At 36.1% G+C, this 27,466-nt stretch overlaps 1 protein-coding gene across 10 annotated transcripts in view; it reads right to left on the reverse strand.

The window, feature by feature from the left end:
- The window catches only part of LOC129580554 (small conductance calcium-activated potassium channel protein), a 138,657-nt gene that overhangs the window by 89,376 nt on the left and 21,815 nt on the right, over positions 1–27,466 (reverse strand). For 5 of the 10 annotated variants that reach the window (XM_055471086.1, XM_055471085.1, XM_055471084.1 and 2 more), the window contains exons 2-4: positions 12,503–13,078; positions 12,017–12,301; positions 9,922–10,005 (exon numbers count right to left, since the gene is read on the reverse strand). In XM_055471086.1, the coding sequence (XP_055327061.1) occupies positions 9,922–10,005; positions 12,017–12,301; positions 12,503–13,063 (930 nt within the window). In that variant the 5' untranslated portion in view covers positions 13,064–13,078. Of the gene's footprint in view, positions 1–7,116; positions 7,351–9,921; positions 10,006–12,016; positions 12,302–12,502; positions 13,079–27,466 lie in introns of those variants that run through there. The other 5 variants (XM_055471091.1, XM_055471088.1, XM_055471090.1 and 2 more) reach the window with 2 other exon arrangements.

Consider the following 27,466-nt stretch of genomic DNA (forward strand, 5'->3'; position numbering starts at 1 on the left):
ACAATAACAACAACAGCGCCACACTGATAGCGCAGCAGAAATACTCACGTGTATTCGGTTTCAGTAGCGAAAATAAAGTGGAAAATTGTATGCTGTACGAATATAGCACGTACATCAACAAATTCCCAACACTAAATGAATTGTTACGATATCGAATTGTCGTACGGTCGTTAGATGTATTTATAAAAGGAGGATAGCGACTATGCACGGTTCTGTATTAGCCGGCGCCAGAAAATCAAAGCGCTTTGGCATTTGACGAGACATGAGTCTCGCGCAAAATACACCATTGTTAATTGGAATTCGTATTCGATACATGCATCGAATGTCTTACAAATTCCGATGGCATCGTGCATGACTATCGGACACTTCGAAGAAAATCATTTCCCTGTTATGGGGTTTGTTTACGATCTTCGTTGAACAAACGCGCGATTTGAATTTATTGGACGCGCACAAACTAACACATCGAAAAGGGAATCGGGCTCGACATCATTCCATTAGCAGAAAGAACTGTGGTAACTCCCAATGAAGCAATTTGAACTCCAAATAAAATAAATTACGGAATCGCCTGATTTGATGTTTTGTTGTTTCCATTTTCATGCTGGAGATATATTTATTTTCATTCATCGATGCTTTCTGGTCGAACAGTGGTTTGGCAAACATGTTGTACTAGTGAATTCCGTGTGCAATACAAGTATCGTTGCTATTGCGATACAATAGGGCAAAAATAGAAATCGTGGAATTCCCAACGATCCATTTAAATTGCTTCTTCAACATTGTCGCAAACATTTTCCACTCAAGATTCTTGAATGTCTTCTTTTAGAAAATCATTTCCAGCGCAAAACAAAGTCACGTAGCATTTAACAATGAACATTAAGTCGATTTTCCGTGATAAAGCGATACATTTCACGTTATTTATTCAAATAAAATGTGGCAAAATGGCGATGTGTGTGCGCGTCAATTATTGAAATAATGGCGGAATTTCACATTTTTATGCATAATGTAGAAATCAGAAAATCTTCACCACTTCGAAGTGTTGCCATGGCATTTTTCATAGCCAAAAACGATTATCTCGAATAATAGAGAATATCCAAAATTAAAAGTTTAACATTCATAAGCGCATACACGAATGAAGGAATACCATTCGTTCGAAAAGACAAAAGCCAATGGATTTCAAAGTGAGAAAACTATTCCGTTTTTCATTTGACTGCCATTATAGTTACTTTGAAGATTTTGCCACAAAATTCAATTAAAAAATATTTCTGAATCGACGTGCAGCGAAACGACGAGCTTAAAGTTTACAATGCAATATATGCACGGAATTTGGTTGAATTATGCAAAATAAGCGATGCAGATGCGAAAAGCCCATTCGAGCATTGAATTGGATGAAAAAAGCCAACCTAATTGAATTTTGCTCGGTTCTCACACAATGCCATACAAAAATATCTACCATATGCGCTCGATTCGAAGGCAAAAAACCACATAGCGAATTATGAGACCTCTTTTTCCGGTTCACCATCGAAACAATAGATGAAACCTCATGATTTTTGTATTTCATCTGCCCATTTTCAGCTTTCCGTTATTTCATTTCCGGCATTCTCTCAGGTCTCATTCGTGCATAGCTGGTGCATTGATAAATGTCTCGGATGAATTCTAAGCGTGCTGTTTGCCAAAACCAAGGCAGGAAAAAAAATGATGCTGATTGTTTCAATGTCGCCACGAAACGCCTCGATAATCGAGGAAGTATTTATTGGTGGATGGCGTTCGAATAAATTGGATATTTGTGAAGTGAAGCTGTATGCAAGATGAAAAAATGCGCCAAGTGTTTTGCAGAATCGACGAATTTATCAATGTTCGACTTGTGTTCAGAATTTACCAGCAGCCATGCTATACAAATGCCGGAAAACGGGAGAACGATAAACGCAATCGGAAATTTTTTTTTTTTATTGATTTGTAAATTGTTCGTGTAAACATTCTACGAAAACAGAATCCCCTTCATAGAGAATGAGATTTGTGTATGTAAATGCGCTCAAGGACGACAACGACGATGATGATGGCTGAGAGAAAATGAATTCAAGCCCATTGAGCATATATCACGAGTGAAATATTTGTTTGTGACAAATAATAACTGAATCATAAATTATTGTAATTGTTTAAAATGGGCTGAGAGGAGAAAGTGTGAGATGCTGTATTATATTATCGATCATTGTTGTATGAGTTATCGTAGGGATTTTAAGGCACTGTACATTGCAAACAATACATAGTCTATACAATTAAATCATCACGTGGCAATATATGTATTCGTAATGTGACTTGAAGGCTCAAATAAATATTGTATTTGGTCTTCCATTGTCAGCGCGTCAGTTGAATGAGTTTGTGTTTGTGTATGTGTGTGTGTCGGAACATGTTGAAATTTAAATATGCAACGTCTCCATCGGCACTTAAGAGAATTGAGTGCGATTTCCGTGCTATTTGTCGCACACGAAATCGCAGCACTTGTACCACCAATAACATTTCGTAGGCATGAAGAAAATGCCTGCGTTTCCACTCACCGACACACCACACGATATAGTCCAACTCTCTACACCCATAAAATTTACATATTGCATATCCTCAAAATCTTGTAATATTTATTCTAAATTCCATTTGAAAATTGTATTTTCAGCCCAAGAAAAGCATACGGTTGAGAGAGAAACGAAGACATGCTAAGAGTTTTTCTCTGAAATACTTACAGATTGGATTTGCAGCGAGAAGTAAACTTGAAAAAAAAAATTAAACGAAAAGCACTTTACATACAAGCAGTCAAGTGGAAGAGAAAACACATGTTAAAACCTACATAATACATCATCAATATAAGATGTCACGTACAATTGCTGCTTAATTCGTTTATTTTTCTCGACAATTTGATTTTATGCGAGTGTGACAAAAGGACCTCTCATTATTTTCTATAAATTCGCATACATCGTACACACATGTGTGAACAGTGCACGACAAGCGCCATCACTTATTATGCGCTCCACTCTGTTCAATATATACATTGTGTGCTTTTATGGCAGCTGCCTTATCTGCATGGCAAAGTGAGCGCATTAAGTGTGTTTGTGCATAGTTTAGTCAAATCGGTGCTAGTTTTCGAAAAATGTGTGTAACGCTTTTGTTTTACTGAACATTAAGCGCAAATTATACACATGGCACTTCCATTAATTATGACGGCGAACACTCGCACATTGTTGTATTCTTTGCCACGCATACACACATTTCGATGGGTGTGTGTGTGTAAGAGGAAAATATTCATTATTATTTTCTTATTTGCTGCATTCGCTGTATAATCCACAGATTATTTCGGATATGATTTGTGCGTTCCTCTAATTATATGGTTCGGCATACATTCCATTGAACGCTTAATGCAAACACACACACACACGCGCACTCGCCCGATTAATACGCTTTTTATTGTTTGTTTACAAAATAAATGAGGAGTAAATGAATATGATACGATGATTTTTTTGCTTTGACTATAACCAGGCATTCTACTGAAATAACAATAAATCGAGCGAAATCCACGGATATGAAGCGACAACAACAATAATAAGTATTTTCAATGTAGACATAAGACGAGCTCTACTGACACGACGCTTGTGGTGATGGTTGAAAATGTCGATCTCATAAGCGTATGCACGGCCGATAATCAAGTAGTCATTTGCGCAGACCGTATAAGTCCTATGCTAGCGAATCTGTATTGTGTGTGTATATTGACCGCTCAATGCGTGTTGTGTGTATAACCACTAGAAGCAGGTCGAACGTTGTCGTCAGTATGGATTTCATAGCCGCAGCGAAATCTGAACGGGTATTCGCTTCTGTACGTATATCTCCGGAGATAGACTCGTCTAATTTGATGTCTAAACAATGTTGTTGAAAGCATAGGAAGCAAAGAGTCATCGCAGATCACCACACAAACATATTAAATAACAAGTTACATGAAATATTTTTAGTTTCAATTTTCCCGAGAAGGAAGTGCAAAGAGATGGAAGCCAAAACTGCTAGTATTTTGCTTGTTCGAAGCACACACACAAGCAAATATGCAATTTACATTTGGACATCACTCTACTGCTGTGGCTCTAATAGAGATTACCACAGAAAATTAAATCGATAATAGCTGGTTGTGCGTTCCACATCGTCGAGTCTTATGGAAATTATTGCGCCTTACCACAAGCACACACATACATATTTGAGTTCGGCATACAGTTCGCCGTCGTCGCACAATGTATAAAGCCAAGCCAAGTCAATTTGAATTGGGAACTCTCTTCAAAGTATTTTCGGACTTTTGAATATTCCAACCAAATGAGACAGAAACTTCTACAATGCGCTCATTTGTTTGGTTCGCTTTACTCACAGAGGAAAACCGTTTCAATCGCCAAAATGTTTTCCATCGTTAAGTGATGATGTAATAAAAAGAAAGAACCGTCGAAAAGAAGAACATCGACTGTTATATTTTAGCGTACACAGACATTAATTCTCTGCTATTCATTCTCGTTTTTCGTTTGGACAAGATGCGAGAAGCAAAACTTATATTGATGGTATAGTATAAGTTACTTCGCTTTATATTCATTTTCAAACTTCATCTTGTCTTGTTGTTGTCGTTGTCGTTCTCCTCTCCTCCTCCTTCTTTTTCTTTTTGGTAGGTGGTCGTTTTCCACAAACGATCCACATGCACAACCAAACTTGCACATACAACACCATCACAGATCATACTGATAAACGGACTCATTTCTGGTTCTGTTTCTTCGTTTAATTCTCATTTTTTTTCGATCCGGAAGCATATTTCTCGTGGACGGATAAGCTACCGAAATATGGAAGATAACGCAAACGACAGAAAGAGAGAAGAAAAATGAAAAAAAAAATCGAACAGATAGCATGCCATCGACACAAATTCTGCGCACTTCTAATAATTCAGACTATACATAACTCATATGGATTGAGTACCGGCTGGCGCCAAAAATTCAGATACATATTCGTTGTGCTTTATTAGTGAGCAGCAACCGAGCTTACATTAAAAAAAACACTTGGTAAGCGCCAGTGATTTTCTTCGATATTTTCCTCTTTTCTGCACACAATTAAAATGTGTTTACTGTTTCTTCATGGAGATTTCTCATCATTGAAAAAGGACAAAACAATTCTGCGATTAATAAGTTTTTAGTGCTTTTCTATTTTTGTGCTAACAAACGCTGCTCGTTTTCTCAGCCGTTGCGCTTGGATTGCTACTCCTCTTGCTCAACAAATAAACATCGGCACACACTCACGCACAAATGGGATAAATGTATACATGGCAATAGACGGCCTCAAACATATGGGAATCAAATAAACCAGCATATGAAAATGAATCGTAATGAAGTCACTAGTCGAGTAGTTTTAGCCCAAAACCACTTTATGCGATATCCTACGGCCATAAAATTAAGTCGATAAATGCTTATGAATGCGGCTGTGTGCAGGTTTTGGACATTGTGCTGCCGTAGCGTAATTGCGGGCCGAAGAAATTGAATCTAATTGATCATTTATCACATTTTGTGAAGTCTGTATCAATTATTCAATCGAACTGCGTTGTTTATTTCGTAACAAAGTATTTTGTCCGTTCATTTATTTTCGATTTTTTCTCGGTCATTACAATGGTCGAAATGGCCCGAACATTAGCACTAACATACAGAATATATTTCGATGAAATATATCGGTGTTTGAGAGTTAAATGAAAGTGCGATAGAACGTTCTTAATAATACATTTCCATAAATCGATGAAATGGTCTGCGAACCGAACGAAAGTAATCTTATTGCCACCTCATAATGAATCAATTGTTCGGCACCCTCACCCTCAGTCAGCAATTTCCTTTAGGAAATAAAGATAAATTTGGTGCGATTTGAAATCTTTTGTACAGAATTTTGCGCGCGTGTCCAAAACGATCTATCGACCGTGTCGGATCAAATGCTTAACTAGGGTGAGATGAGATACGCACACATTCAGCGCTAGTGCGATACAAAGACATTTGCGGAGAGTAAATATGAAATTCATTATCATCTTTCCCGCGGAAATAGCTGCTCCATCGCCAGACATTCCACAATCTCGAAAAGGATTTTACAATAAACGAACGAGTAAGCCCGCATTTCATTTTTCCAACGAAATTTTTACAATTTTCTTCAAGCCGAACAAAGCGATTGGTATTCGCGTTCCATGTAGATGTTATGCAATTTCTTTTGCACGTACATTTCGATTTTCCTTTCGTTTTATAATTTCTTTTAATGCTAGAGATGACGATTCCTGCATCGATCCCTTTTTCTATTTTATGTTGTCTATCCATCTCATACTTTTTTTTGAATCTGGGCGTTCTATTTTGAATTTAATATATGTTGTAACAAAACCATTTAGTCGCTCGTATTTTCATCCCCTTTCATTTCTGGCTTTTGACGAAATCTTTCATTCGTTGAGAAATGGTAAATCAAATCATTTTATTATTGACAAAAGATGTGAAATCGTTGTCTTCGCCGGAAATATGGGCAAATCCACAAAGAGAACATGAAGGCCAGACAAAGTTGCCAAAACGAAACAAACAACAACAACGAAAAAAAAAAGATATAGCGCAAAAAATCAAATGCCATGAATGTAAATTGGGTTTCATTTTTATTATCGTCGGTCTTTTTGAAGCCTCAACGGAAAAAAGTTCAATGAAGTGCTACGAAGGATACGCAATAAGGCCACCCTACCCAAAAAAAAAATGATTCCCAATTATTTCTCATTTTGTGGCTCTTTTGAAGTCATTTTTCTCTCCATTGATACGATACGGACGATGCAGATGAATAAATTTCGATTATGTAAACATGCTGCATATTGACGAACCATTCATTACATATCAAATTTAGGTTTCGATGCTTTTCAGTGACAAACGCAGCATAAAAATTCCTTCCACAAACAGAAGAGGAGAAAAAACACAAGAAAAAGGCTGACACTTATTGAATTGTAAATGTCTTTACAAAAGTTTTGCATGGGACCAGCCGTCACCATAATATAATTTAACATCGACATATATTTCAAAATGTAGTTCTAAATGAATGAAAACAAGTTTAAATCGTACTTACACTTCATCCAAAAATCCACATGGATGAGAGACACTGAATTACATATTGGCAAATAAATTTGTAAACTGAAAGTGGATCATCGACTAAACGATTATTTTAATGTCGTAGAAGTGGTCTGGTTGTCAGTTGGCTGCTGTCTCAACAAATTTTTTCACTCTCGTAGTAAACGTTGAGCACACATACAATCGATTCGAAACTGTCAAATGCGCCAATTGCACTCTCATTTAACACAACTCTTTTACATCACAGCTTTTAATTGGCTGTGTTCCAATTCATTATACCGTTAAAAAAGAATGCGTGCTACAGACTTTATGAGAGCGAGAGAATTTAGTAGCTTTTCAAACTGTTCGATAGTTTATGTCCCAAATTTATAATTGAGCAACCATTTTTCCTGGCGAATAACTTTTAAGTGGTGCATACTATGCCAAAAACTGGGCATATATCGTCTCTATCTTCAACTTATCAGATTCAATATTTCCTTTTCAATTTACAATAATGATGCTCTGCATAAAGTTGTAGCGATTCTTTTTACACTAAATCTATTAATTAAATGGTCCAAAATGTTTTCACGCATTTCTAAGCGAAATACATACTTCTATGGATATATGAACGAATTTCAATAGGCGATTTCAATATTTTCTTGTGAAAATGGCAACAACAGAACATGAAGCAGCATGAAAAAATGATGGATTCAACATTTAAATCACCTTTCGCCACTAAAAAGCAACAATCTATCTACAAAATACGCAATATACATACATTAATTAAGTGGCCTCGTATTTCGAGCCGCTCTTTTCGGTCTTTGAATTATGCAAAGCGCCACTAAAAGCATTCAACAGTTTCAAGTTGTTGCTGTTTTTGTTGTTTATGTTATGTGAGTGTATATAATGTTATATGTTCATTGGAGGTAGTTGCAGTTTGGTTGGGTTTGTGTAAACGCGTTCAAATGAGAATGAGTGTGTTGTTTGTGTTTCAATTCGCATACTCATCACAAAAAACAAATGGAACTAAAAGTGCATGAACACGTAACATTGTGTGTAAGTGTGTACTTAACTAAAAACAACAGTATATCAGGGTATATGCCATAGTTAGGGAAAATTGAAAATGTGTTTGGTTAAATCTTTCTACTGAAACTATCTATCTGTTTTGGTCTGAATTTCATGCTGAGCGGGAAATGTAATAACTGACATTGTTTCACAAAGTTAAAAGCATGGCTTCATTCCGGTTGTTTTTATGGGGCATTCACAGTTTTGCGTAGTGTGTGAAATGTGTAGTGTGGTATTTCGCATTCGCGTGCTTTCAGCTGTGTGTGTATTTGTATATGGGTGTATTAATAAGTTTTGGTGTGTATCCTATTGCTTTTTCGGGGGCGTTATTGTTCGGCAATCGTGTGCGAGTATGTATCGATTTTTGTTTTTCAACTAAAATAAAACATGAGCTTTGTGTATTGGCATTTCATCGCGAATCGGTGCTAACTAACATTTAAAATGATACAAAAAGTAAGTGGATTTCAAAATACGAAGAAAATGTGTTGCACTGAATTCATATCAGATGTCCAAAAAAAAAACACGTCCGCTGCGAAGGGAATATTAATAACAAACACATAAATATGTCTACAAGCAAATACCGTTTCATTTCAATTCGAAGTTTTGGCAACTAAAGCACAACAAATTAAACAAACTCAACTTAACGCAAAAATTATTTAATTTTGAGAACGAAAGAATGCGGAAAATCTTTATCGCTGCGTGCACCGCACTAACTTACGGCCATACAATATTCTGACGCATTCATTTCAGCTTTTTACAATGCCAATCAAAGATGAAATTATTAATCTTTCGACTCTGATAGCGGCAGAAAAGTGGTAAGAGGTATGGATGCCGAAATACTTTGAAACTTTTCAGAACCCAACAAAAAAAAGTTCAAAACAAACTCGCCTTTTTTTTATTGATAAAGGACAAAATGGTTTTGAGGCCAATTTTAGGGAAAAATAATTGGAGTTTTAATTGAAGAATTGAAAATATTCGAAATGAAAAGTGTATTTATTCAAATTTCGCCTTTGAAATGTTAACAACCATTCATATTAAATGATAAAGTGTACAGAACTACGTGATCAAGTAAATCCGTAATCAAAAATTGTAAATCAAAAACATTTAATTAAATTGAGACTAATCAATGTGTCCAAAACGCATGAATACGACATCGCATAAGGCAGTTATCGCATAAATATCGCGCGATAATTTTCTGCTTGAGTTGCCGTAGTATACGATATTTCAATGGCCATCATCTTGCGACGCTCGCTTGCGTTCGCTTCGTTATATGTGTAAAGCAATTCGAACGTGCGTCGTAAGAAGGCTATTGAAATATCGTATACTGCGGCAACGCAAGCAGAAAATTATCGCGCGATATTTATGCGATAACTGCCTTATGCGGTGCCGTATTTATGCGTTTTGGACACATTGAGACTAATGCATTTCAAACTAAATTCATTAATGATCTAAACAATCGTCCGAAAAAAAAACACGTTTCATTTTTCAAAAAAGCTCAAAAAACAAATCCAAAAATTCGAACGAAAAAAAAACAAATGAGATATGTGCACCGAAAGAAAGAAGGAAATAAATCCAAAAAAAAAAAAATCGTTTCTCATTGAAATGAATGCGCATTATGTACGTAACAACATGAACAAAAATGCATTTGATTCAAGAAAAAAAGAAGATTCTATGATTGTTGGGATCTGATATGCGGACTAAAATTGCATTTGTAAAAAAAAGAATGGTTCTGAGTTACTACCGTTTTAACGTATTGTACCGTATCTTGTGTGGCCTCGGTGAAGGCTCTTCGTAGACGTGTTCTTCTAGATTGCGATAGAGTTTGAGGACATAGTAGAACTCCCTAAATATAATAATAATAATAATAATACGGAAACATAAACTCACTTTGTGGAAAAACCATCAAAACAAATACGAAGAGAGAGATAGAGAGAGAGAGAGAGAGATATATCGGCGAGTAATTGAAAGGAAATGTAACAACCAAACCGCCAACTCAAAATAAAGGAATAAAGACAAAAACAAAAATGACGAACGAGAAAAAAATTGGTTCATTCGATTTCAAAAAGAACTTCATTTGTAAGGGCCTCATCTTGTTTGTGATTTCGTTTGTGAATTAAATTCAACGTAGACGGAAAAAAATGATGTTTGAAATCGAAAATTGAAACAATTGAAAGAAAGTGAAAGAGAACGACAATGGAATCAAACGTATAAAAAATGTGCCAATAATGGGAAATAAATTGTTTTGGGAAATTCGCATTGCTGCTTTTGTTTTCTTTAAGTTTTCAATCGCAAACAACTGATGCTTATATTTCATGTAATTGTCAAGTTCGTTACGGTTTGCTAGGATGATTTCTATATTTACACTTTACATACTGTACACATCTACATACATTGTTTTGCGCTTTTTCAGTTTATTTTTAAGGGCATTTTTGCTCTGTTTCGTTTTTGATAGCAGAATTATCGACAAAAAATTTGTTTTCTCTTAACATCCATTGTTCAACAGTTTTATAAAAGATAAGTACACGTAGACGGTTTGTGTTGTGTTTGCTTTGCAAATGGGTTAACATACAGGTTGTGATTGTGGTAGTTTTGTTGAATTTGTCAATACGGTTGGAAAGTGCACCATTTTTACGTTTTAGCATTCACAATCAAATGTTATCCACAATACACAAGGTTCCTCATTTTATAATACGCAGAACATTCAATTCACTCACGTATAGACACAATGACAACGGATTGGGACTGTTCATAACAATTTTTCTACTTTCACGGTGTTGAACTATAATCGAGCCCTATACGGTGTTCCCTAAAAATTTGCTTTCGTTGCACATGTTGCCGTGGGTCCTATCAACGGACAACAACAAAACGGTTTGGAAAAATCGCTGCGAAAATTCCTATGAAATAAAGTATGATGCCTGTGAACGTCTACTGACTGCAAAACTTGCGAACTTTGTAAGGTTTCAAAGTAAGCTTACAACGTATAAGCTTCAGTTCAAAGCTTTTGACTCGTGAAAAACTCGCGTATGAAAGCTTTTCAAACACATCATCGTATGTTCGATACTAGATTACAGAATGAATTTCGTCGACCAAACAAAAAAAGAATTATTTTGATCAATCTAGCAAGTGTCAAAGATGTTTTTAAGTTGATTTAGAAGACGATTTTTGGAAAAGTAAAAGAAGAAAATTAAAATGATTCAACGTACGTGGCAATTTTTAAACAAATGGCAGAAAAAAAAGATTCAATCAATTCAATTATCCAATGCATACAAATATATGGTTAAGTTAAATATATAGATTGTTTATTTAGAAAGTACCTACGTTAAAAAAAATCAACAACAAATATTAAGATATTAGATATTATGATGTTATCGAACGGTTATTAAATGATGTAAGTAGCAAATTTTCCAAAATTCCACACAATCAACCTGGTTACTGATTATTATTTACTTCTACATATTCAATTTGTTATATTATTATGGATTATCAAGAACATCGTTCATCAAATATTGTTATTGATATTTGATCATACATGTTTGGTTGGTATTTTTGGGTGTTATGAATCCATAAACAATCTTAAAACCAAAACAAAAATATTTTAACCGGCAACCGGTTTCATCAAAGCTAATCAAATCGAATGAAAAGTATAACAAATCAAATGTATATATATATGAATTCCGTTTAATAGGACGGGATAAGATGAGTATCGTAAATCGATGTTTGAATGGAAAAAAATAAAGGGAAGAATGGTATTTATCAAAAGAAAAATAGGAACAAATCAAGAGATAAATCAACGACAGACTGGCAGGCAACGACAAAAGATTAAATACTGAACAAGACGAATAGAAAAAGCATACCTGTCGAAAGGGTCGCATTGCACCGTTAATGCGTAGCGAATCGGCCGCAATGCCAGCAATACCTTCGCTGGGTTCGCGTAGTTGTCGCAACGATGGTGTCGTATGACTGCAGGCATGTTGACAACAAATCACATTGCTCGCTTCCGGCTGTGAACTTTGCCGAATGATTCGCGATCCGGAATTTGGTGATGATGTTATCAGAACTGGTGGTATGTGCTGTTGAACGTGAAGTGAGTGTGGCGATAAATAACCTTGTGCTTGACTACGAACACTTTCTTTTGACACCTGAATTAAAATGATGCCACACAATGATTAGAAATTGGTGTGTTCTCATAAAAAAGCGAGCAACACATTCCAGAGCAATTTGAAATTGTCCCAACGCTAGTTCAAATGACACTGGAATGGTTGCCATAATTTTGCCCATGGGATAAAAAGCGATTAAGTTTTTGTATTGGGTTTGTTTTGGTTTAGGGTTTAGGTTCTTACTGATCGAGCTAAATAAAGGGAGGAGACGGGTGTAGTTGATGCACGTCTTTCACATGTTCTGCACGTGCGGCATCGAGCTTGTGGATTCAGCTGGTAGCCACTAACGGAGCCACGATGGCCGTTACGGCAGGATTGTGTGGATATTGATATAACAGGTGCTTCTAAATGATATTGTGCATCTAAATCCGGTACGGAGGTTGCATTTACACTTAATGATGTACGATATGGCCGCATTGCCATTGATGTGTGTGGCTGATGGCTTGACGATTGCTGTGAAATTTGATCATCCTCTCCGGGGCCACCGCTTTCTTCCGAACCACCCAGTTGCGATGTGTTCGGGCTGATTAAATAGGAAGATGTGCATTCTTGTCGCGTTAATACCGGCTTTGATGTTCCACTTGTTGAGGCGGGCCCATTCACCGAAGACATTTTGGCCAAGTTGCCACGTGACGCAGACGATGTAACAATTGTATGCTTATTTTTCGATAATACCAATAACGATGCTGTTTCATCGGAACTGCCGTAGCCTGACACGACGGCCTCATCATTTTGAAGCGACATTTTCTTTATCTCATTCTGCAAACGAAAATGTAGAAGAAACAACAAATGTATATCGTTAATAATTGGAATGTTCTTTGTTATTTCATTAGTTTATTTCATTTTCAAACGGCATACTATTTCGCGTTATTTATGACAATACTTTTTGTCAACTACTTGCGGAAAATCAACTTTCGCTGAAGTTCGTGCAAGAGCAAATTGTTATCTTTTGTTATTAGCTCTCGAAAAGTGCATTTCATCAAAAGATTTTGCATCAAATGCACTTAAATTACGTTCCATGTTCAACGATAGAATTTCATCATAATCAATGTTCTTGATTACTTGTTGGTTCAATGCAAAACCCAACGTTGTTGTGTTCCGCGAAAAGTTTTCAATTACCATGCCAAAAGCGATACTCCAATTCGAACACAAATTCATCGATTCAGCTGCGAATTTTCAGTATCACACACAGTCTCACAACGAATTCAAATTATATCCAATATACGCAACACTTTAGTGTAAAACTTGTTTGCATTGAAAAGCATTGTTCGGGTAAGCGAAGCGTTTGAAAAGTATCGTGATGAGTATTTCGTAGCGCACATCATTATTGAATGTCTCATCCGTTTATCGACAAAATGGAATCAAGTGGATGCATTCATGTTACAAGGACTCAATTCAATGAAAACAATTCGAAATGGCATTTTAAAGCCAAATGGAAACAGAGAAAATGAAAAAGGTACAAAAGTTGGTTCGAAGATACACAAACTTGTATTCTGTTTTTTTTTTTTCAGCGAAAAGTCATTGCATTGTGTAATCATATGACTTTTTTCAGAGTTGTTTTGCTTCATTGCCATAAAATAGAGCAATTGAACTGTGAAAAAGTAAGTGTGCGTTGAATTTTCGGGTGAATGTCGTTCCATTAAACTGTTTGACATCTCGTATGTACCAAGCGAAGGAGAAAAACTTTTGTCGTTGCGCAAGAAATTCAGTTTGGCTGAACATTTTCGTTTTCGTTTCATTTTGCGTATCTTTCTTCCACTGTCAGTGAATGAAGTGCTTGAATTTTTCAACGAATTTTCAAGTCTCATAATTAAATTAGTAAATAGGAATTGATATGAATTTGGCATCGAGCACGTGTGCACCATCTGAATTCAACGAGCTCTGACGTCCATGTGAAATTTTCAGCTGGCTTTGCTCTCGACACACACAGCAACGGAGAGGGATAGAGAGAGAGAGAGAGACACTCTTAATCAAACAAAAGAGTGAAATTCGCAGCTCGAGTGCTTTTAAGGTTAAATATTTAATGTATCTTCATGTTTTGTTAAGTCACAATGTGCGCGCGAATAAATATTCATTTTGCCATTTGCTCGAATGTTCAAGTAGTGAAATTCCATATCTCACTCTCCTTTTTTCTTCTACACTAACTTTCACTTTGTATCCTTTTCCAACCACACACGAATTGTGTCAGTTTGTGGGATGACAGTTTTGTCGGTACGATTTATAGGATGAGGCTTTTTAACAAACAACTGACGCCTTTAATGTTACTTTATGCTATTGGTTATCATTTATTCTGGTGTCATGCAGACGGCTCATCTTTTCGGTTGCGATGCAAATGTGGGCCACATATTCTCTCTGACAAGTGATACCAAAGAAGAAAATTCAACATTCACAAGAAATTTTGTCAACGTTCATTATTACTATGGGTGTCTCTGTAATACTGCTGCATTTGTACGTCAAATGCTAACGAAATTCGTGCCATTGTATTATACCATATTTGCATGTGCTTCGCTCGAAATGACTTCATATTCATCAAAAAAGACAATGAAACCCGTACGATTGTTTTTCGTCATTGTGTTAACTGCCTGTATCCCGTATTTTGAATTTTTTGAACATTTCTTTTCTATGGTTTTTTTTCGTGTTCACTCTAGATGGATGGAAACAGATGGATTACTAAATACAAAAACAAAAAAAAAACTCGAAATGAAATTCGAGTCGGATTTCTTTTTGTTCAATACGGTTTTCGTTTCAACACCACTTTAGATTGATCGTTGGTTTTTCGCATATGTATAAATGCATTTGTTTGTGTAGGATATTTTTGTTCTGGTTGGAATTTCGTTGAAAAAAGTCCGTCTATTATTTCGGTAACCACTTTGTTTGCCGTTGAACACAACGTGTGCTTTTTCCATCATTCCAACGGTAAACAGAGTGAATGTTTTGTGCACGTCATCGTGTTAATTTTCTCTTGTCGGCGCAAACAATTTGCTGGCATTCATTTGATGAGCAGTGCTAGGCTCAGTTTCACTGGTGACCCCACAAGGATTCATAAATGTGTGTTTTAAATATCAAAAAGCCTTTTAGTGTTGTAATTTATAAGTTGTTGGTTTCATTTGTTTTGGTGGTTTTGGGCCAATTATGTGGATGCTTAAATGAGCGCGAGAATGGCTGCATGTTTGATGCAAAAAGGGAAACTCTTGTTTGGATCGCATGCTAAATACAACGGCGATAACAGAAAATCTAACGATAATGAATAAATCGTTGTTTATCCTACGGCGAAAAGCATGTTCGTGAATGCTGTCTACAGCGGACAGCGTACTGTGCGTGCGAAAATTAGTTCAATATATACATTTCGTCTTATGCTAAACTGTTCCCACTTTTTCTTTTCTCTCGGCCTCCTTTTTTTCATGTGTGTATCGCTCATTATACAAAACATGCTTTGGAAGACTTGCAAATACCGTTCGTTTAGGAATGGCGTTGAAATTGCTCATTATTGCATTTAACCTTTTAATACGCAAAAATTGTTCTCTTTAACTCACAATCAAATATTCCACGTTTGCCCGCTGCTGGTGTTAGTGGAAGCAGGGATGGAATCGGCCGCATTTTTCTCCTTATCCATAGAAAAAAGCGGAAATGAAACCAGCATACGCGAGTAGAAAGTTTTTTTTTCGTCTATGAATAGGCACATACGCATTAGGCACATTAAAATCGATTTGAGATTTTCATCAACTTTTAGTTTAGCCACAATATCAACGCAATCAAGTTTCCATTACGGGCCGTTGTACACACATTAAAATGAATGTGCCCAACGCATGTTTTATGAGCCAACAATATCGTTAATGTAAACGAACAGCATGACATGAATATAAGCGAATTTTTCCCCCCGAAAATATTTCACAGACGCATCACAATGATGTGTGTATGTGTGTCAGAACACTGTAACACTTAAACCAGTGTACAAAATACTAGCAGAGTGAGTGGTTCATATTCTCTAATTCGTCTGAAAAGATTTATATTCATTATAAAGCTATCATTCAAGCGCTTTTTCGTGTTCGTCTGCTGCAGTGACAGCGACTGTCGTCCTCATGTTTTCGTTGGCAACAATGCATTCGCTTATAAGCCATCGGTTAATATTCCGGTTGAGTTGATTTTCATCTATTTTCGTTGAATATGAGAGTATCTTCCATTCAAAAAGGGAGTCCATTAAACTGCTTGTGATTCGAGTACCTGAGAGTGATTGTTTTGATTCGATTTTTTTCCCGCTCATGCATATGCAGACGACATGTGTCTACGTTTTTTTTTTCATTTTACTTTCACTTGATTTTTCAAGGGGCAGAACTCCAATCAAAGTTCACTCATCTGTTCTCATTTGCATGTATTTTCTATGCGACATTGGATCTGAGTCATGTGTATACTTTTTCCATTAATGGGTCGAGGTTTTACGGCGGGAATTCAGCTCACTGGACCGAGAATAAAAATATGACAGTTGAATTCTATATTTTTAGATTGGTTTCTGTATGAATCCATTTCTGCGATCTCAATTTGACACGACAACGAGGGATGCGCCTATCTGTGTAATTTGTTGTTGTAATTTGATAGTTCAAACTCCCACCGCTTACGTGTACAATGCAAATCAAATGTATTTCAGTGTGGCGCTAGTAGCATGTAGTTTGCCTTAGACGGAGCTCTCGCACGACAACAAAAAGTTAATGCCGATTCTTTTTCTACCTTTTTTTGCCATGTAAGCACAAAGTCTAACAGGCATTTGAATAAAAGGATTGGAATAAATACCGACATGTATTTTTGTTCGACATGATAGAACGCAATTGTCGACACATTCCATAGGTTGGAGCAAAGCTAACACACATTCGAGCACTTCTACACGTGAAACAATGGTTAATTACAATTGGCAAACAAAAGATATGCACAATTTTCAGTGAAAACTTTAGTAGGAGAAGCAACTCTATGGCTTTTGGGTGATAGCTATCGCACCGGCGGCGGCGTCACTGTTCATTTATTCAGACAATAGCCACGAGATACATTGTAACTAGTCCAAACAACAATGAACTGCATTTTCCGATCTGTTTTATTATACCTGATAAATTGAATCCGCAATGAGCCATTTTTCCTACGTTCAATTTGGTTGTATTTTCCAGCGGTTGTGCTGTCAGACTCGTTTTGTAATTGATGAAAGTGAGTTATGAAGGTAAACATTTTTATAGGTCAATTGACAATACAAACATGATGCATAAACACTCACCACACATAGCCGTATGCTGACTGTAAATCAAAGAAACGGAATGGAGAAACAACAACAACAACAACAATTGAATAAAAAACCATGATCCGTTTGCATTTGGTTATGCAAAAAAAAATGTCTTACTTTTTCTATGTGTATCATGTTTCTTTTGCTTTTTGTTTTGTGTTCTACATTCATTAGCGATAGTTGGATGCAGAAGTGCACATTGTAACCAAATATTCACGTGTTTATTCGAATTGGAAACATAACGCATGTCTGCGAGCTGGTTTCGTTTCATTTGAGGGATGGCAGAATGGCAAATAAAAACAACAACACCATTTGACTGATGCATAAAACATGCACGTTTTGACGACATGAAACTAAATATTTCAGTAGCATATTTACTAGTGCAATGGCTTCGGTCGAATCTAGCGCAGTGCAACTAATACGGAACAACCATTATAATAGATTAAAATAAGGGGAACGGATGCACATATTTGCTTTTTATTGCTAGTTCTATGTTTCCTTCGATTTTTGTTATTTGTACAGCTTTTTCTTTCGTCATCGTCGTCTCTCTTTGAGCCATTTTCAGGTTTTGACTACTGTGAACGTGCGCACATGAGAGAGGGCTTTTGTTTTTGTTCCGAAACATGTTATTAATTTTGAAGCAGACACGAAACACCAAGTTCATTTTGTGCACAGATCGAACGAGTGTTCGGTTGGCTAAAAGTCGCACTTTCTGTTATTGCTAATAAACAATGGGACTTGCACATATTGCCTTTGCTGATGTGTATAGCCAAAGCTGCTTGTAGCTCTTCATGTCCACTCAACGCTGTGAATATTGTATTGTTGGACATGGAACGGACTGGAATGCATGTGACATTTGAGCTTTTGCATTGATTTGATATCACGAGCAATACAGTGCGAATGGACGAGAAAGAGGGAGACACACAAAGCATTGCTTTGTTCAACGTATATATTTGCCCTTATTTGCCCTTGTTTCCCATGTACAACAACACTGTTTTTTTCTCTTTCTGTCGATCGCTTCATTAAATTCTCGTGAACAATGCACTTTTCATGTGCTATGCGTCACTACCGGCTAGCGGTAATTGTAATTTACAACGACTCACAGACAATAATTATGGATTTTCTATTGAATAATGCATTAGCAGTGGCTCGGCTTTGGACGCGGTGGTTATTTCTATTTTTACCGTGAATTATGTACAGCTATCTTGCATGGGTTTGTTGTTGTTTTCGTATGTATTTCAATTTTTTGTTCGTTGATTTCGTGGCACAATGGCACTGCTTTATGAAAAAGTATTTAAAAATTGAATCGAAGCACAAAATAAAATAAATTATGGCGTTGGTTCTTATTATCAGTTAGGCATTCAGGCATGAGACACTGTAGGGCAGACACCATTAATCGTATTTCGAGCTTCGTACATTGTACAGCACAATAATTTTAAACCTGACCAACGTCAAAGTGATAGACACCATTAGAAATCTAGTGAAATATTAATAAAATTAGCAAAAAAATATGAAATATTAGAGAAAATACAGCTGCCCATTTGAAATATATTGGTTCAATGCATTTCAAATGGAGATTTTTACCTCCATAAGGAATGTATTGAAACAATGTAAATCAAATGGCAATTTTATTTTTGCTGATTTTTGAATATTTGTAAACAAATTCTACATCTAAAATTCATTATTCCTATGTAATTCTTATGCGAGAGCGTTTCCCATAAGAGATACACAGCACCGTACACTTCTTATGCACACAGTACCGTTAATCTACAGCGGCGCTGTACAGTGCTGTGTATTCCTTATGGGCAACGCTCTCGCATAAGAATTACATAGGAACAATGTATTTCAGATGTAGAATTTGTTTACAAACACTTTGTGTGTTCACCAAAATCACCAAAAATAAAATTGCCATTTGATTTACATTGTTTCAATACATTTCTTATGGAGGTACAAATCTCTATTTAAAATGCATTAGACAGTGTGTTTCTTATGGAAAATAGTAAAATAGAAAAAATTAGCGAAATTAGCATGAAAATAGAATATTAGCATTGGTGTCCATCCCCTTGCCAACGTAGTTTCTGTTGTGCACGGCGCGCGACGCGCGGCGCGGCCAGTAATTCACTTTGTAGATCACATATATCATCGCCATATTTTATCATTTGCATTACTCAATTTCACTTATGTATTTCATTTTTCATGTTAATGCCCATTAATAATCTCAATATTAATTTAAACAACAAGCACATCGAGTGGACGAAGCAAAACAGCGCACGAGAGCGCAGGAAGAATGAAATGAAATGCAATTTGTAATTGTTTAGCATTCAGGTTGACAGTTGGTAATTATTAATTAAATCGTCACGTCGTCACGGAGGGATTTGATACATGTATTGAATACATTTGTATTCGCATCCAAGGCGTTGATTAGGCATCACATTGAAAATCCGATTGCAATGCGATTTCAATTAACTGAACAATATTTCAAACAGCTATAAATTATTTTGATATTAATATTCGCGGCACAACTGATTACAAAAACATTCAACAAATTAGCGATTGGCAAATTAGTTTGTAACTGTTCATTTCTGTAATTAGAATCGAAAAGGACGAAAACGAGGGAGAAGGGGAGAGAGAGAGAGAGAGAGAGAGGGGGGGGGGGGAAGGAGCGATGGAATGAAAGTCGACGCTCAGCCATCGACTTGCAGACCGAATGTGTATAATTAAAACGAGAAAAATAACTTTTAGATTCTTTGCACTCACGCAATAATTATCGAAATCCTCGGATCCATTTAACATCAAGCGTTCATGTTGAAACACTACTGTTTCCGTGGAACTTGGCAGGAGTTCAAATACACACTAAGTGTGTTTTTGTATTTCGATTTTGTAGACGAAATCAAGAAAGAAACATGCAGAGGTTTGAAAATCGAAGAGGTATTGTTTCGACAAGATTGAGGCAAAAACCAAACTTTTTCCTACTTATTTTCGCAAAAAATCGGTTTTCATCAAATCCAAACGGAAGTTCCATTGGCAAATGGATTAACGGCGGAACCGATTGCTTTTGTTCGCTTTGTAATTTTCAGCCAAATACCATTTATCAATGTCTTAAGTTTCCGTCCGATGCTTACGACATTTTAATTTAAAATTCAGCGTAACGAGTGCGGGCGCAATCCAACTAAGCAACAAATACACTCAACAAAGAGAATTAAAATTAGAATTTTCACATAAAGTGGTTTCATCTGTACTCATTACGATTGCACTACTGTGCCGAACTTGAACAATAAAGAATAAGCAAAATCACAAAAAAAAAACAACAGTTTCCTTGTAGTCACTTGACTTTTGTGTGTGAACGAAAAGTATGGCGTCTTATGCACACGCTACAGAAGTGAAATGCCGAGCACAGCAACATTCATATTGAGAACAAAAAAAGCAGTTATGCTTTGGTTAAGTTGAAAACAAAAGGGTGAAACATCTGTAGGCGATATGATGCATATTTGAGACGCGCGTAAGCTCATGCTGAGAAAGAAAAAGTGCCCTTTCCTTTCTCATAGGTTTTTTCCATACTCTTCGCGCTCGCTAAAAAAAAACTTGAGCAAAAAAAGCTACAAAATCATTTTGCAAACTTTCAAAGTAGCGTTTGTGCTTCATATTTCATCACACATATCTTTTCTCGTATGACATTTTTGTGTTGCTACAGAAAGGTGGCGAATATCGGTAAAAAATATGGCGCACGATGAATTCGCAACGAAGTTGACTGCTTTTAAAAACACGCAGCCAACCAGAGCACAATTTTCCACTCAAAATAAAACTGGGTCAGGTCTTCAAATAAACCCAAAGTAATCTAATACCATGCATAACCAAATGATATAACAGAGTCAAGACACTTCAAGTACTTTCTCGTGCTTCGAAACTGCAATGTTTCTCAACGACTACGTTTTGTTCTCATTATTTCTAAAAAAAATTAATATTTTATGTTTTTGATGAAATTTGTTCTGGGAGAATTTGGTGCGACAGCTCGGAACGTCCTAAATTTTCATTTATTCTTTAACTTGACACATTTCGATTCAGGCTTTTCATATCAAATACGAATCTTGAGTTCAGCACTGCACAGATCGTCACATTCAATGGAACGTACACACATTTAGAAAGACAGAGAGAGAGAGAGAGAGGGAGAGATAGAGACTACGAGCAATATGAAAAAGTGGAAAAAGATGCACACGTGTGTCGCCCGGCTGAAGCCATTGTTGCATAGCAACCATAACAATGTATAATTCATGTTAAACTTTCATTAAAGAATCGGTTCTTATGCAGCAACCTTATGACAACATATTCATACAGAGGAACGAGGAAGGAATAAAAAACAACGCCAACGACTACAACAATGGAAGAATTATACTGCACTGAATAAAACAATGAAGACAAAATGCTTTTGTTACAAAATATCGCTTTTCTTCGTATCTTTTGCAATAATTTCTCAAGTTGTGTGTTGAACCCAGCAATCGAAAAAACATGACGAAAAGTTTCAGAAGAAAAAAGGAGAATAACGCGAAAAAACGACAAAATTATTATAAAATCGTACTGAGCATATTACATAATTCAGGAAACGTTGCAATTATACACATCGTGGAAACTCGTCGTGGAATTTGTGTTGGAGTTTTGGATGCCGCGAGAACAAAAATCTGCCTGTTCCGATGAAACTTTCCGCTCCTAATTATGTTCGTCCTTGCTAGAGACGACAAGACGAATACAAAGGTAAGGTGTTCCCTCTAATTGTTCAACATTATGTGGCTTCTGGCAAATTTCTTTCAATTTTTTCTCCTCTTCATTGTTTTAATTTTGTTATAGTTTTATTATCCCTCTTCCGACGTCGTTTGCTTTTCATTTAAAAGTTTCTTTCCTTGTTATCTCATTCCAACTCTTGATCCTGCTTTCCATTGTGCTCCGATATGATTCTGTCTTTATAAATCAATTGACGAGCTTATTGGGTTTTTCTCGTTGTGCACGTCGGTGCTTAAGTAAAATGATATTCCTTGAAAAACAAAATTACATGCAATTTCCAAAACAGATTCCAGTTGTTACGAGCACATTGAGATCTAATAACACACAATAATAAAAGGACAATGAATGTTGTCGGTAGCAAACAATCGAGCGACAAATGGCGAAAAAGGGGTTAATATCGACTGTTCTCTACCACACCGATGAACACGATGGTAATACACTTCAATAAATATTTGCTCTAGTTCTCTTCGTTCTCGCATGGAGCGTGTGGTTTCTTTTTTTTCGTTTTCTTTTTCTTTTTTGTATTCAAACGCTTTGAACGCTTTTTTCCCCACTTATTCTGACGATAATGATGATGGTGATATATGATAATGAAGCGCTGAGGTCAGCACATTGGATATTGGTGTGTCTTGTTCCTTTTTTTTTTATTCCGCTTACAAATTCAACTGTATTATCAACGACCGTTTTCGCCAACATCGGATTATGATCCGTCACATCGACACATCTACCATAAACAAAATGCTTCCATTACATTCGATGTCTGTTTATGTATCGGATTTTATATTGTGTGCGAAATCCTCTCGGTTTTCCATTCGGCACTGAGCCAGAACAATGAAATTCCACACCAAATAAAAATTATTCTCACATCATTGCTATGCATTCAAATTTATGCGTTGAATGGGTTGAGGAGAGAAACATGAGACGCTCTCACACTTGACACCAATTTCAAAGAGAATAAACGTTCAACGACAAATATATTCGGTCTCCCCTTGTCTTTCACTTGCTCTTGCGTCGTAAAATAATGTTTGACATTAACATGTCTATATGAGTTTTTTTTCTGGTGTTTGCCCGCCATGGAAATTAAATCCAGGAGAAAAAGTCTCTTTGTTTTGTCGCCTTGTTTGAGAAACGGGGAAAAAATCGCTCGATTCGAAATCTTTTGATCGACCGAAGTTGATTGAATTCATGTGATTTGTACTCATGTTGAATTATATCTCAATTTTCCTTTCCATCCACGTAATAAATAGTACAATTTTCCCGACTCAGCCCAATACGATGATTAAAATCGGGACACAATACATTTTTTGGTTAGAAAATAACAAACATTATTTAAAAGTGATTTTACTTCTAAGTTTTACAAGTTTGCTCTTGAGATCCGAAACATTTGTCGTTTAGGTTCATGATTAATTCAATAGCTTCGATTCACAGCTCGAAAAAGTTTATCAGTTGTGTCTTTCTATTTTTGGTCCACACTCCAACATGTGCCCATTTTCACAAGACAATTTACATGAAATTATTTTTAATTGCTGTTCATAACGAGCAACGATTCAAATGCGTGTCACCAGGGCCAAATTATTTCTTTTTATTTTCAAATTAATTTCGGATTTTTTTTTTATTCATGACTTATCATTTGTGGGAGCCAACAAAACCAATTTATTTTCATTAATGGAGTATATATGTATGTTATAATCGTGTTAAAGTTTTCAAAGATTTCCACATTTCAGCAATTCCAAAAATCGGAATTGATGATTGAACCACTTAACGAAGAGGTGAAAAAACAGAAAATTGCTGTCTCCGTTCATTTCGTTCTTCGTTTTTTGAAAATTATCAAATTAATATAAAGCAGATCGTCGAATGTCTGAAATCGGATTCGAGAGACAATGAAGAATAGAAGCGGAATATCGAAATGAACGAACCGCAAAAATGATGGAATATTCATTGTTGTGGTAGTTGAGGTTGGAATAAAAGAAAAATTGGGGGAAAAAAGGAGAGAAAGAGCGGGAGTACAGAGAAAAAAAAACCGAGAACGTGAATAACAATTGAGCACGAAAATCAATAACGGAATTGTGTGTCATTGATAAATAATTCATAAACACGATTCACATAATAAATGTGTTTATCTGTGTAGCTGTGTGTGTGCGCACAGCGTGCGCGTACCGTCCTGCACTGTTTCTTTTTTCGTTGAGCGTTAATGCAAACACACGGACAATTGCCGGGTGCTAGTACTTACACCGATAAAACCGTCACCTGAACACGTTTACCTCACGGTTACACTATTTTCGCTTTCATAGAGTGTGTGGTGTCTCTGTGTGTGTGCTTGTGCTTACAAAAAGCGTCTCATATCCGACACGAAATACAATTTTTTTGACGGACGACGATCGATTTGTGAATATGAGTCAATTGAGCACATAACATTATATATGAAGAAAATGTATAGAGACTGAAACTGAAGCACCTGCAGTAAAAATGTACATCGAAACCAAACGACAACAAAAAATCAATGTGTTCGCATCGAAGCAAAATGATCGTCAGCAAGATTTTCGTCTCTTATGGTAACGTGCGGTAGATTATTGAAATAAAAAAGAAAAACAAACGTATACAATACACTCTATCGATTCTATTATACTTTCTGATGTGCATGCCACAATCGAATCAATCGAATCAATCGAATGAAGGGAAGAATAGGAAGAAAAACCATATGATGGGTTTTATTGTAGCGCACAGATTTTCAAACCAAAATGAATGTATAAAATTCATATAAAATATTTTTACAACGCTTTTGTCGATTAAATTTGAATTATATACGCGGTTATTTGATGTGGGCTTCAAAGAACGCACGTTTCATGTTTGAAATTAATTTCAAGAGAATTGGCCGGATTTTATTGCATTTACATTTTATGGTTCACAAAAACGCGCGCCGATTATCAGTTCTAAATTTACTGGCTTGCAATTGGATCATCGCTGTAGTCGTCGTCCTTGTTGTTGCTGTTGTTGTTTCGAAGAAATAAAACGCGTATAAGTAAAAACCCATAGCACATACCAGACCCCAAATGAAAATTATCATTCTGTCCAATTTATTGCGGTTCGTTATTCAATTTTGCTGATGAATATGTTTGGTTCAATGTGGCGCTTGTACACCATACACCGCTATGGTTTTATTTTCCTTTTCTCTTTGTCATATAATATTTTCTTTCCACTGCGTCTTTTCGAACAATCATTCTACATGCAATAAAATTGAATGGAAAAGAATTTGAACGCAATTTTGTGTATGATGCGAATTCAAGGAAAATTTACGAATTAAACACGAACAACGAACTATGGCCGACTCATTTCCTCCATTCGAAATGGAATTATTTTTAGTGAGCCATCGTAAAAAAAAAGTTATTTTTATATACGTCCCACAATCCATATACCTAACATCATGCATGTTATTGCTTTTGTATCGATTTTCACTTCTATTTATTGTGTGTGTGCGCGCGCGTGGTCACACTCAAACCCACCTTCCTGTTGTGTCTGAGCCCAAATTCATCTAATTACTAACCCAAGAGAAACGGCCAATATGTTCATACGCTGTCTATCCGCCGAAAATACACTACAATATATATTTACGCTTATTGGACGCCGAATTGAAAATATATTCTAGTGTATATTCGGTGTATTCTTCAGCGTGAAACATATTGAATCAACGAATGCATTCATGGCCACCAGAGGGCGCCTGAAAATGTTTCAATATGTTTCACGCCGAATATACACTAGAATATATATTCAATTCGGCGTCCAATAAGCGTGAATCTGAATATATATTGTAGTGCATTTTCGGCGGATAGACAGCGTATAAACATATTGGCCGTTTCTCTTGGGAAATAAGTAATAAATGTGGGCATTGAACAAATGAAAGTGCCTTTAACTGAATATTCGATTTCCCATTTCATTTCGAATGACGACCCATGCCAGTCATCGTTTTTAACGGATACTTTCAGAATGTTGGTCGGGAACAGTGGAAATGCTAACGGAAATTCAAACACAATGGGGCTAAAGAGCATTCTGAACGCATTGTGCGAACAGACTTTTTCTTCCTCCATTTTCATTTTATTATCAGAGTGTCATTTAATTAGAATTATGCACTGCATAATGTATATAGGATTCCATACATTCCGAACAATGCTAATTCATTTTCGAGTAACATCATCATCATCATCATCATTATCGCCGTCATTATCGATTCTATGCAAATAATATTTTAACTATTTTTTTTTCTCTTTGCCAAATATTGATTTTTGTTTTCAATTTAATGAATATTGCTACGTCGCTTCGTTGGTTCCACATAAAATGGCAACAATGTGAATACATTTTAAACGATTAACACCGAACGAAGAAATCCTTTTAAGCCTCGCAAATGTAATAAAATGTATGATAATATATCTGAACAATACTAAAGTAATATTATACGTTAGCGGCTCCATGAACACAATTACATCATGAGACATCACTGTTAAGCATCAGCATCAACATTCACCGTAAACACAATGCTAGAATTTAAAATTCATGGAGGATTTGCAAAGACATGCACAAATCATGAACGTGTGTGCCAGTAAATCTTCGCCATTTGCATTTGAAATCGCCGGATACCCAGATTAAAGTGAATGAACAATGTGCAGTCATGCATACCATCAAAGTATTCTGTAAACCCATTCCCAGTTGTGCCATTATTTCGACAAGAAAAAATAAATAAATTCTATTTCTCTCGACGGTGTACCTGATAGTTTGAAGCGGTTTTGAAACCAGATACCAAATACTTTTAATCCTTTTTTTTATAGAGAGCTTTCTCATATACACGCTTATGTATTTGAATTGAATTTCGTTTTTCTTTCTGAAAAATCGATGTGATTCAGATTTTCATTAAATATTTCAATGTACGTTGAATTTGAATTGAAAAATGATGAACATCGACCATCTGGTTTCTCCTATGTTTAATGAATACAATAGCTTTTCATTTCACTGGTTCAATCCAGATCATAATCTAGTCCGTAATTTGCTCGTATGTTGATGGATAGAATTCGTGAACCGAAAGTTTGTTTGATGGGTTTTTGACTATTTTCATCAAAATGCACAAA

The sequence above is a fragment of the Sitodiplosis mosellana genome, unplaced genomic scaffold (genome assembly GCF_009176505.1).
Source record: "Sitodiplosis mosellana isolate CC-2019 unplaced genomic scaffold, AAFC_SMos_1.0 Smas_scaffold_1, whole genome shotgun sequence".
Classification (NCBI taxonomy): Eukaryota; Metazoa; Arthropoda; class Insecta; order Diptera; family Cecidomyiidae; genus Sitodiplosis; species Sitodiplosis mosellana.